This window comes from Pantherophis guttatus, chromosome 6 (assembly GCF_059756535.1).
Source record: "Pantherophis guttatus breed Tessera chromosome 6, ASM5975653v1, whole genome shotgun sequence".
Taxonomy (NCBI): Eukaryota; Metazoa; Chordata; class Lepidosauria; order Squamata; family Colubridae; genus Pantherophis; species Pantherophis guttatus.
In genome coordinates, this window is record NC_142068.1 from 36,176,883 (window position 1) to 36,189,598 (window position 12,716).

At 33.1% G+C, this 12,716-nt stretch overlaps 1 protein-coding gene across 1 annotated transcript in view; it reads right to left on the bottom strand.

The window, feature by feature from the left end:
* The window catches only part of CLSTN2 (calsyntenin 2), a 267,478-nt gene that overhangs the window by 92,527 nt on the left and 162,235 nt on the right, over nucleotides 1-12,716 (bottom strand). The window contains exons 3-4 of the mRNA XM_034439447.3: nucleotides 3,702-3,897; nucleotides 2,215-2,423 (exon numbers count right to left, since the gene is read on the bottom strand). Coding sequence (XP_034295338.1) covers nucleotides 2,215-2,423; nucleotides 3,702-3,897 — 405 coding nt within the window. The remainder of the gene's footprint in view (nucleotides 1-2,214; nucleotides 2,424-3,701; nucleotides 3,898-12,716) is intronic.

Sequence of the window (12,716 nt, forward strand, 5' to 3'; positions counted from 1 at the left end):
GTCTTATTATACAACCATTATAAACCAGAAATCAAGATATATGTGGAATCAAGGAGAATGCCCAGATTACAGTTGTTCTGTAAAGTAGTAGTGCAGCTTCAATTGCTTAGGGCCAATCCTAGACCTGACTACAGTATAAATGTGAAATACGACTCAGAGGACGTTGAAATAATATATTGTTCTCCATCTTCTGTACAGCAAAATTGGTCAGTGTTTGTGTGGAAGATCCAACAGATTCCTAACAAACCTAGCAGACAACTTTGTTTCCCAAAAAGTAGAGAAGGGAAAAAGGGAACAAGGGGATCAGCCATATTGGACTTAATTCTCACTAACAGAGATGAAAAGATAGAAGGTGTTGAAGCTACAGGAACCGTGGGGGCAAGTGATCATGCAATATTGAAATTCAACATTATGCAAACACAAGTAGTAAAACAAAGTCAAACTAGAGTCTTGGACTTTAAGAGAGCTAATTTCAATAAACATAGAGAGAACTTGGGAAGGATTCCATGGATAAGAATCCTCAAGAGGAAAATAACTCAAGAAGCTTGGGAAATTTTAAAAAGTGAGATTCTAAAAGCCCAGTCTAGCACAATACCTGTTCATAATCTGAGCATTTATATTCCAGAAAATAGAAAGAATATATAAATATTGTCCAGAATTAATTCTGAGCAAGCATGATAACAAAGATAAAATATTTGCATTGCTCAAAAAAAGCAAGCTTGAAAATTAAAAACTACAGCTCCTTAAATGATCTAGAAGTTACTGTATGCTGTATGAGCCTTTGTTTTAGAACATTTTCAACAAAGAACTAGGCTAATAGTTCTTTATTACATGATTTAAATTTATATTGAATGTCTTTTTTCATAGAAATATGCAAAGTATCAGTCTTTCAATCAAGCTATTGAAATGTGAACAGGGCCAATATGAATAACTGTAGAGCACCTAGTGTAGTAAATGATAGTAGGTACATTATATATCACATGTAAAGGGCATCAAGATGTTTTTACATAACTGTATTATTACTGTGACATTATTTTAATGTCATTGAATACATAGTTTCTAACTGCCATCTGAATTTTCACTAGTCCTAACTTTTTCCCATTATCTCTGACTCTTAGTTATGCACTTTGAAAAAGCAGTTCAGATAGAGGTAGGGGTCAGTGTCAAATGGGGAATTGCTTCCACTAAAGCAGTACAACATAAAATGGCTTCTAAGAGGAAAAAAAAGGCTCTGCACTCATTTTCAATTTATAATTTGGTAACCCACAGATGGAATTTCAGAAATAAAAATCCTCACTATTTCTCGCACCCTGGAAATAATTTTACATGAATGTATGTTATTGAAAAACTAAATAAATGTATCCAGTCAAGATATAATAATTTAAACAAAGAATGTATCCAATAATATATTAATGGGAAAAAAATAAGGTTGACATACAACCTAGGGAAAAGACATCTGGATTTCTTTAAAAAAAACCCCAATTATTCTATATTTGTCTCTCCAAACTTTAAACTTACTGAAAAACAACAACAAATGAATTCAGTTACTGTAACTAAAATCAGGAATATTGGGAATTAGGTATGTGTAAACTAGATCTCTCATAGCTGAGGTTCTACTAAAGTTTTAAAATAAAAACATCTAAAATGATTTAAATCCTATAACATGTTGGCATTATTAATAAATTATTAATAATATGAAACATCAGAATACTTAAATGTTTTCAATATACTGAGACTCTATGAAAATCTTGTAAGATGTTAATTATTTTAATTTTTTTTTTTTTTGCAAAAAAATATTTTTTTCACTATTTCATTAAATTGAGTCTGGTGCCTGAAAAGAATGGTTCCTCCTTGCTTTTTAATTTAAAATTTAAAATTAATTTTCTCTAAGAAGGTATTCTTATTGAATCCTCTAGGTTATTTTAAAAAACAAAAATAGTTCTTAATACTAAACAATCATCCAGTAGATACTCAGAATGAATAGTAGAATCTGAATAATGTTGTATTGATTCTAAACTGGATTGTCTTAAGTGAATTGCAATTGGTTGACAAATATGGTAAATCAACTGAAGCCAATTCTTTTTTCAAGATAAAATTGGAAAATTAGAAGCCACCATAACACCAACTTTGATAGAAAAATAAATGCTTTCTAGAAAGATATCTCTTAGGATATAGTCGAAAAAATGCATTATGTGTCAAATGTCAAGCACTTACCATTCCTGTCAATGGCAAATGGAACATCAGTTGTGACAATTTCATAATTGCATATCTGGCTGTATTGAGGAGAACAATCTTCATCCATGGCTTCTACCTGTAATACACTATCGTAGATCTTTCCTTCTGTCACTGTAGCTTTATAAGATGCTTCTTTAAAAGCAGGTGCAAATTCATTAGCATCTTTTACTTGGATATGGACCACGGCTCTAAAAAGAAAAACTATTATTCTCAATTTCTACTTATTTTCTAAATCCACTGTAGCATGGATAGTTGCATTTTATGCTAAAATTTTATAAACAATTGTTGTTAAAAATAATACAATCTCTATATGAAAAATGGGTAGACAATATTTAAGTTTGAAGACCTGCCAATAGTTAAAAGAATTAAAATATGTATTTTAATGAACTACTTATTTAAACTAATTTTTGGGTTAACTTCACTTTTTACTGCACTTCTCTATTATTTTATTTGCTTTTATGTGGATGTTAAATATTGTAATTCTTACAATATTATTCTGAGATTGCCACGTATACTGAATATAACCAACACTTTAAATGTTCATATTGTTAAATCAACAAACATTTGTCTTTTTTCATTTAGAATATGATTAGAAATTACTAAGAATCAAGTATCAAAATAGAAAATCAGTTTACATTATGATCTATATTACAAATTACACACAAAAAAATGAAAGGAAATCAAAATAATCTGGGACATCTAAACAAAGTGATAACTTTGTAACAACAAAGTAAATAATAATTTCAAAAAACCATTGATCATTTACTAATAGGTAAAAGAGAGTATACAGCTATGATGGCGAACCTATGGCATGGGTGCCAGAGGTGGCACGCAAGCCATCTCTGTGGGCATGCGCGCAATTGCCAGTTGCTCTTCTGGTTTCTGGCACGCACATGCGTGCCAGTCAGCTGGTCTTTGCAGGCTCTGGCATGCCAGAAAATGGCCTGAAGATGGCTATTTTCATGCCATTTGATGGCATGAAAATGGCCTGAAGATGGCTAAAAAAACTGGCCCAAAATAGCCTGAAAACAGCCTGGAAACAGCCCAGAAAACGGCCCCCAAAACAATTTGAAAATGCCCCCCAAAATGGCCAAAAACACCCAAAAAACAGGCATGCACACACCGGCCAGCTGGTCTTCGGATTTCTGGCACGGCCACACGCACGTGCATGCACATGCGGTCTGGTTTGGGCATTCAGTGCCAAAAGAGATTCACCATCACTGGTATATAGCTATTACAATTGCAGACATTAGTCTGTTTAAAATAATTGCTATTCTAGGTAAATGTACTATTAAAGAAGCCAGTTTTACTTGGTTAGAGAGCAAGAAAAAAATTAACATACAATCCTATGAAAAAGAATTTTGTTTTAATTTCTTCTTTAACAACATTGATGAACATTAGAAGGATCTATTCAGCCTGAATTGTAAGTATACACCCGAAAGCCCATACTCCTGGTTGTCACTCACTTGTGAGATTTTTTCCAGTTTGTTCCACTAGGCTCTGTGCCACAGTCATATGCCTGAATGATAAATGTGTACTCCTTCTGCAATTCACAGTCAATTGGACTTCTTGCTCGAAGCTGACCTTCTCCAGATGTCTTGTTTAGGACTACAGCTTCAAAGGGCATTTCTTGTCCATGGATTTTAAAAGCACAGATTTCACCTATAAAGAAATTAAAAAAAAGAAAAGAAATCCAGAAAAATTATATGGACATTGTGCAAGCAGTTTATAACCCATTGTTTGAAACATTTTGGTATTTATAACATTCTTATGTTTCAAAAACAATACTAGCAGTTTTCTGAATACAATTATTAAGAAATGTTATCAACTGACTCATCATGATTAATATACAAACTAAAGTTGTAATTTAAAAATAATTTTAATTTTCTTTCTTTAAATTTCTCTAAAAAAGCAGAATCCTAAACATATGTGTATGTATATTCAGTGTACATACATATTCAGGGCACTGTCTTTCCATACTTCCATAACTATCATTTTCTGAAAAGAACTATTCACAGGATATTCATATATTTTCCTACTTATATAATTATTTTAATTACTCTTATCTTTTCTATGCCAAGAGTCTCCACTGCAGCTAAGAATGAAGAATTTAGCTACTTGATCACTCATTTGCAATTTATTGTCCATGCTTCAAGAAATTTTCCCAGTTTATATATGGGAATTTTGTTAATTTATTGATCCAAGGTAATGTGCTGGCTAAAGGAAGCTAGCTTTAAATATGGGCTGTCGATATTTGATCAATACATAGTCTTGTATTGATCTGAAGGAAAAGGATGTAGGCAAAACAGTACCATCTAATACAGATTGCCAATTAGTGTAATTAAACATTATGTTATACAGGGTGGGACCTGACATCAAAGGAAGTACTATGACCACTATTCTATTTAGCTGTGTGTATGTGTGTTGCTTTTTTTCGTTGTTCTGTTTAATTAAAGGCAAAAAAATATTATATCACTGTTCTAAAGATTACAATGCTATATTACTATCAGCAAGGTAATGTTTCAGCCACTGAAACTAAGTTGATGAGATTTTTGCTTAAGGATATGAAGCTCTCTGAGTATAAGAATGTAAGAGCTCAATTTATAAGAGTGATGCTCCATGGTCTAAACACAAGTGTTCTCTTGTGCTTAAAATCTTATCTTCTATCTATAAAGTTCTCAGGAGAAACAGCTAGCTAAAATGCTGATTAAAGCTTAACTAGCACTGAAGAATTTAAGGCCTCCCTAATTCTTGCTCCAACCAGGGTATGATAAAGCAATTTCAGAAATAAAGCATCATAGTCTTAATTCCAATTTACAGAAAGACTGAGTTTCTTCCCGTAAGAGTGGTCTCTGCAGAAATCCTTTTAACCAAACCAATTATTTTCTCAATATTTTGCTCCCCTTAGAAGAACATTTCCAATGGCTAAATTTATTATTTTGCCATTTATAGTTCAATACAGAAGTATATTCATATGCCTTTATGCTCCTGCTCATTTTTCATGTTTTGTTGTGTTGTCCCATGTTTAATCTAACCTCTATTTAACAATACTCTTGTTAACATCTGGACCAAACAGATGAGGAAAATCTGCTTTTTTCTTCCAGGAAATCTGCCTACAGAAATAAGCAGGAGTGTTGCCAAATTTTGTTTAATAGCAATTACTGTGAGTATATAGATCTAATTTTGGAATGGTCAATCTGTAAGTTACATTTGAGATCTGATTTAACTGTACTAGATATTTGTTTTACCAATTACCTTATATCTTGCTTTCTTGCTTTTTTTCCTTTTTTTTTATTAGAAAGTTTTAAAGAATTTTACAAATGTTTTTCCATCCCACCTCCCACCTCCCTCCCCAACTCTCCCCCCCCCCGACTTCCCAGAGCAAAATACAGGGTATAGCATTTGACAATCATATACTAACATATGCTAACTATCTATAGACTCCTATCTCCCTCTTGTACTTTTAACTCCCCTTTTACATGACTAAATTTAAATACTTCCTAAAGTCTTTTTATTCATTCATAAAATATTTGAAACTTCTTAATCCCATATTTGTTTTGAATATAGTCAATCCATCTTCTCCATTCCAAAATATATCTTTCATTTGAATGGTCCTTCAAATACGCTGAAATTTTGGCCATCTCTGCTAAAATCATTACTTTTAGTGTCCATTCTTCAATAGTAGGCAAATCTTCCTTATTCCAATTCTGCAGCACCAAAAGTCTTGCTGCAGTTATTAAATTTAAAATCAAATTAGTCTCTATAACCGTACAATCTGTAATTATACTCAGCAAAAACAGCTGTGGAGTAAACTTTATCTTCTTTTTAAGAATATTTTGCGTAAGCCACCATATTTTTATCAAAAATGCTTTGATTTTTTTACATGTCCACCATATATGATAATAAGTGGCATCATCACACTCACATCTCCAACACTTGGATTGCAAGCTTGTATACATACAAGCTAACTTTTTAGGATCTAGATGCCATCTATAAAACATTTTGTAAAAATTTTCTCTCAAATTTTGGGCTTATGTAAATTTTACATTTCTAACCCATATTTTCTCCCATGTTTCCATCATTATTGGCTCCTCAATATTTTGTGCCCATTTTATCATACAATCTTTAACTAACTCCGTTTCTGAATCTATTTCTATCAATATGTTATACAACCTTTTTATATGCATTTGGCTCTGATCTCGGATTTGTTTTACCAAGTTTTCCTCATTTTGCATGATGCCAATTTTCTGATCCTCTTTCCATCTAGCTTGTAGCTGTCCATACTGAAACCAAGTTTGAATTATCCTTTCTTCTTTTAATACATTCAAAGACTTTAATTGTAATGTACCTCTTTCCCTTGCTTTCTTTTATTCAAAGTTTAATTATGAATAATGATTATGACTGTGCCAAATATTAATTTAATATTAATATTAATTAATTTTGGAGAACTGCTTTTTTCAGGAGTTGAGTGGCCCACACTGGCTGAATGAATGAATGAACACATATATAAATATATTGATAGTATGCCAATTCTTAAGGAGAACAGGATTGGTGAATACACGAGAATAAGTCAGTCACCCGAGCAGTAGATAGGCAACAGGACAGTTTTAAGAATGGCAGATCATTACATGAGATTTCTTCAAATATGTCTAGCTATCACAGAAATTTTGGAACATGAGGGCAACCTTAAACATACAGAAAAGGTATTATTTTATCATTTTTTTTCTAGCAACATCTTCATTTTAATACTGCTGACGTCTTGTATTTCTCTGTGATGTTTCTAGGAAAGTAACAATGGCATAATGGACTGAATTTGTGAAAATAAGTCTCAGTGTGCTTTGCAATAAATGAAGTTACACTGTACATGTACAATATATCAATAAAAATCATGGGTTTTGAGTTTTGTTTTTATTACTATATCGACCACACAGCCCAGTTTCTCAGAATTTAAAACTTGGCAGTTTCTAAAATAAAAATAGTTTTATGGAAGTAAAACAAGGGAAATTGTTTACTTTAGAAATATTTCCAGCATTTGTCTCATTTTATTGAGAACCACATTATCACTATGCAGTATAATGAATGCAACAACTCATTAATTACAGAACAGGTTAATAATTGCATTAAATTGAGGAATAATATCCATAATATCCTAAATATTGCACCTTTAATACCAGAGAATTTCAATTAAATTGTCTTCAGCAATATGCTTCAAATATATTTTGAAGAAAAAATAGAACCCTTCTCCTAGTTAGTATCTTAGATACTATACTGCACTTGCTTTCTCATTTGTATACAGACAGATACGCAAACACTTATAGACATACAGTATGCATATATGCAATAGAGTCATCCATTCATCCATGCATTAATGATGATGAAGCCAAGAAATCTGGCAAATACCTGAAGTGAATTACATCCTAGGATTTCTTTATAACACAAAATAATAGCAGACATGTTCAAGTTAATGTTAATGTTAGGCAAGATTCTTAAATACAGTAAAATTTTTATTATATAGAAATAAGACTAAATGTTTTTAACTGTCTCAAAAGAACATTTTTTTCCCCTTTTCTTAGATCATAGTTTTTTCCAGGCTTTTCATGCTTGTAATACTGAAATTGAATCATCATTATATTTTAATATTAAATTTGAAATTAATGGAATGGAGAACATAAAAATTAAAACTCTATGCACAGCACAAACCAATAAAATGTAATGGTGTAAAAAACTCTAAAATAATAAATTGTTCCAATAATTTAGAAAAGGGCAATAAAATAAGAACGTTTTTAATTAACCCAACCTCAATAATGAAAATCATGAAATTAATTTCTGATTTCAGAAATAAATAAATCTATAATATGTTCATTCATGGTAGTAAAAATGAAAACATTTCATTTTCGTTAACTATTCAAGTTAATATGTATGTAACCAAGGAAGCTATATTAAGGCTGCATTGCAAAACATGTTTTTTTAAAGATTTTTTTAAAAATGAATCTAGCAGAATATACTTTTAACTAGATTCTAATGTGAGTGCTATTATATGATCACAAAAATATAAACACTATTAGAATTGCTCATCATAACTGTGCAAAAAAATTAGAGGGGAGGAACAGCATGAAGCTGAGGTTATGTTCAATTTATACAACTGATATAAAGGACTTAGAGGAAAAAAAGTGCAAGCTTTGGTGAAAATATTAACATTAGTGTTGGATTATAATAAAATTCTTTGTGGTGCAGACCTTGTAAATAGTCCAAAAATTGCAGGTAACCCAGAATGTGAGATCACAGATGTGAGTGACATTTCTTGAAGTTCCCAAACAGGACCCAGTTGTCTTCAAGCTCAGTTAAGTATTAGGAAATGACTTATATACTCTAGAAACATAGTTTAAAATAGCGCTTGCAAGATTACCTATTTCTATATAATCTATCCCAAACTGCTGGATCAACATATTTTGATCAACAGATTATAGTGCTGACAAAGTGACTTCTTAACAATTGGTTTCAGAATTTGTCTAGATCATATCAATCCTTGTTAATGATAAGAACAACAATTGTTGGACAGTTGCCCTTCTGCAGTTCTCTGGCATTATGTATATTCTGCATAAAAGAGGGTCTTTGATGACATCTACAAGTTCTTTCAAGGCTGGTCCTGGAGATTTAAAGACTTCATGGTAGCCAGGTGTTCCATAATCATCTCTTTTCTTACCTTGGGTAGCCCCTCCTTCCATTTATTCATTGTGCTGTATGCCATAGGGGTGAGTGCTCTCTCTGCTCCTTTTTAATATCTACATGAAGCTGTTGGGTGAGGACATACAACATTATGGGATGAAGACTCTTCAATACACTGATGATACCAAACTTTACAACTCTATCCATGGTGATTCAAGTGTTGCTGTCGTTACCCTCTAGTAGTGCATGGAGGCTATAGGGATTTGGATGGGGGACAGCAGGCTTCAACTGAATCCAGATAAGAATATGGTTATGCATTCAAGAGGCCTCAGCCCTCCCGGCATGGGGGTAGTTCTATCATCCTTAGTTATGAATGAGATTACACTACCTAGACAGACTGAGTGCACAATATGGGGGTTCTCCTAGACTCACAACTCCTGCTCAAAGAGCAGGTGACAGTTGTGGCTAGGAGAGCCTTTGCATATATTGAGTGCCAGTTGTGCCCTTTCCTGGATCATGAGAACCAGCACATAGTCATTCATGCTCCTAGTTGAATTACTGCAATATATGGGGCTACCCATGAAGAAAGGAAGGAGTTCCCATGGGTTTTATTCTGCCAGTCTTAACTATCTATAGGAGGCAGTGTTCGTCTCTGTTTCAAAAGCCATTGAAGTACCCTTGAAGAGTATTTGGTATTATATTCACTATACAAAAGAATATTTTTATTGTTATTTTTTCTTCTAAAAGATTTCAGGTTCTCTTTCAATTGAATTGAAGAATTATATGCTCCATTATATGTGGAAAAAATTATGAAGTGGTTTATCTTGTTCTGATTTTTTTTTTTTTTTTGCATCTCAAAAACCTGGCATTTTAACAAGGGTGTGCAGACTTCCTATATCTATACCTTCTTCCAAGTAAAGCTGCCTTTTGCAATTGTCTTATGGTAATTTTGTCAGTGTTGATGGTGATCAAGTGGTGTTCCAGATGTTTTGACATTTCACCAAAGGCACCTGTAACTATTTGTAGTACCTTTGCTTTCTTTTACCCCACAATCTTTCTATTTGCAGGTCTTTGTATTTTGTTATCTTCTCCAGTTCTTTCTCTTCTGTTGTATCCTGGTATTGCTATGTCTACTATCCAGATTTTTTTTTATCTTTATTAGTGCAATTCTTAAGTATGTGACTAGTGCTTGTCTGTTGTATTCTCAATAATATTATTATTTACTAAAGTTATTATCTGTTGAGAACAATGTGAAGCCACATCTGGAAAATATGGAACAATGGATGGGAAAAGTATAATCTGAAAGCAATAGTAGTTTCTCAATAATGTTTACAGACTATTCTTTTTATTTAGTCATTTACAAGGTTTTTTTTAATTTCTTTTTCAAAGAATGTATCACAATTCTATTTCAGCATAGCTGATCACAGCACTGTTTCTACTTGATATCTGAATTTTGCAGTCTATTTTCTGTTTCTTAAATGACATAGTATATATCATTTTTATATATTTGTTAATTGCAATTCTTCATTGAACAGTTATATTATCACATTTATAAGCCCTTCTTTATGCACCTGATAGTTTTATCTTTCCTTTTCATTTATTTCTGTTTGTATATTTTTTTAAAAAAAAATAAAGCTTGATTTTTAAAAAAATCAGGCAAAAATGCCATTTGTGAACAGTTCTAGTCCTGTTGAACTTCCTTTTAGAAATAGTCATATTACATTTTTTCCTCTATTTTTCTCTGATATGCACACATACATTTTTTAAAACAACATGTATCCATGAATATAAAAAATGAGCATTGTCAAGATTTCAGTATCCTGAAGATCATTTTGCTTTACAGTCTTCCCTTCTTAACAAGGAACACTGAAGGCAATGGCAAATTAATTCTAATTGAGTAGCTATGTTTGCAAATAAATCTTTTACTCTTAAGGTTAATTTGTCTGGTTCAATTGGCACAGTTTTCTTGTTCACATCACCTGCTATTCTTTCCTACCCAATAAATGTGACACACAAAAAGACAATTTGTAGCTCCATGTTTCTGCATTCAGTTGAATCCATGAATAACTTAAATTCCATTGATTGAAACGGATTTTATCTTAAAATATTTATTTCTGAATCAGTCAATTTCTGTCTACACAATACAGTTAAGGGTGGCAGTGGCTAATAATAGTATATAAATTTGGGTTAAGAAGGTTGGTAACAACAGAGGACAGAAAAATATATAAAAAATACGTATTCAGCAGGGGTGGGTTCTACTTACCGGTTTGCAACGGGAGCGCACACGCCTTGCTTCAGTGCATGCACAGACGCTTCTGCACATGCGCAGATAGCTTCTGATGACATCAGGGTCAGTGGGCAGAACCTCCCACCGGTTTTACTACCAGTTCTATAGAACCGGTCCAAACCGGGGGGCAACCCACCACTGGTATTCAGCCTACAATTTGGCTTTCATTTGGTATTTAGAGACTGGGATTCATGTACTACATGAATGCATATATCATCCATTCTCACTTTAAGCAATAAAAGAGAGAGACAGAGTGCGAGAGAAAAGTAAAAGTATGGCAAACTTTATTTTAAAATAAGATCATATGTTCTTAAAAGAAATACAAAAAGAATTCAATATAACCAAATTTGTATAGTGGCAAGTCAATTTCATTAAATCAGTCAAACTGAATTCCCCAAATTCAAATGTTTTGTTATATATCTAAATTGTTTGTTATATTCATAATCTCTAAATAGACAAGAATATTTGCCTCCAAAGATGTCTATGTGATTAGTCTGAACTAGTGTATATAATTTGAAAAAAATCTAAACACTTTCTCTTTCTAAAGTTGAGTAGTTTATTTTCATTTTCTTTACACAGGACCCGGGTACCTTCGAGACCGACTTCTGCCACCAATAGCCTCCCACCGGCCAGTTCGCTCCCACAGAGAGGGTCTCCTTAGGGTGCCATCGCCAAGTTATGTCGGCTGGCGACACCCAGGGGGAGGGCCTTCTCTGTGGGAGCCCCAGCCCTGTGGAACGAACTGCCCCCGGAAATACGAAAGATCTCCGACGTCCAGGTGTTTCGTTGTGCACTCAAGACCCTGTTGTTCCGCCAGGCTGGTCTATCAACATAACAATTTTAAATTGGGTAAATTTCTGGGGTTTTAAATTGAGCCGAATTCATTTAATAATTTTAAACCATTTTAACTGATGTTGTCTTGTGTTTTTAATAGGCTGTACACCGCCCTGAGTCCTTCGGGAGAAGGGCGGTATAGAAATAAAATTATTCTTATTCTTACAACGATTATAGGCCTAATAATGCCCACTGACCCTCTAATTCACAAGTCTGACCAGCATAGTAAACCACAATATATAAATGGATTAAAATCATATAGTCAGTAAAAAACATCTATACAATGTCCTAAGGAATTGGGACACTGAAAACCATTATTAATAATAAAATACCCCAAAGGAATTACAAATATTCAACTTTCTTCATTTTATAACTTGATCAAAAATCAGGCTTTCACCTATTTCTAGAATGGATGGGTAAATTATATATATTATCAAACGCTTTCCAAAAGAAAGGATGCTGGTGAACGTGAAGACTGACTTACATGGCCTCTGTAAGGGAAGAATTCTAATTTAGGAAATGTGTAATGAGCCCATTGTACTGGATGATATTGGGTAGATAGATGTGACTGGAGAAAGTGATCCCACAGATACCTAGATTCCAAATGATTAAGGGCTTTAAAGAAGCCAACTGGCAACTAATGCATCTCTTAGGGCAGGATTATCAAACGTAAGGCCTGGGGGCTGGATCTGAC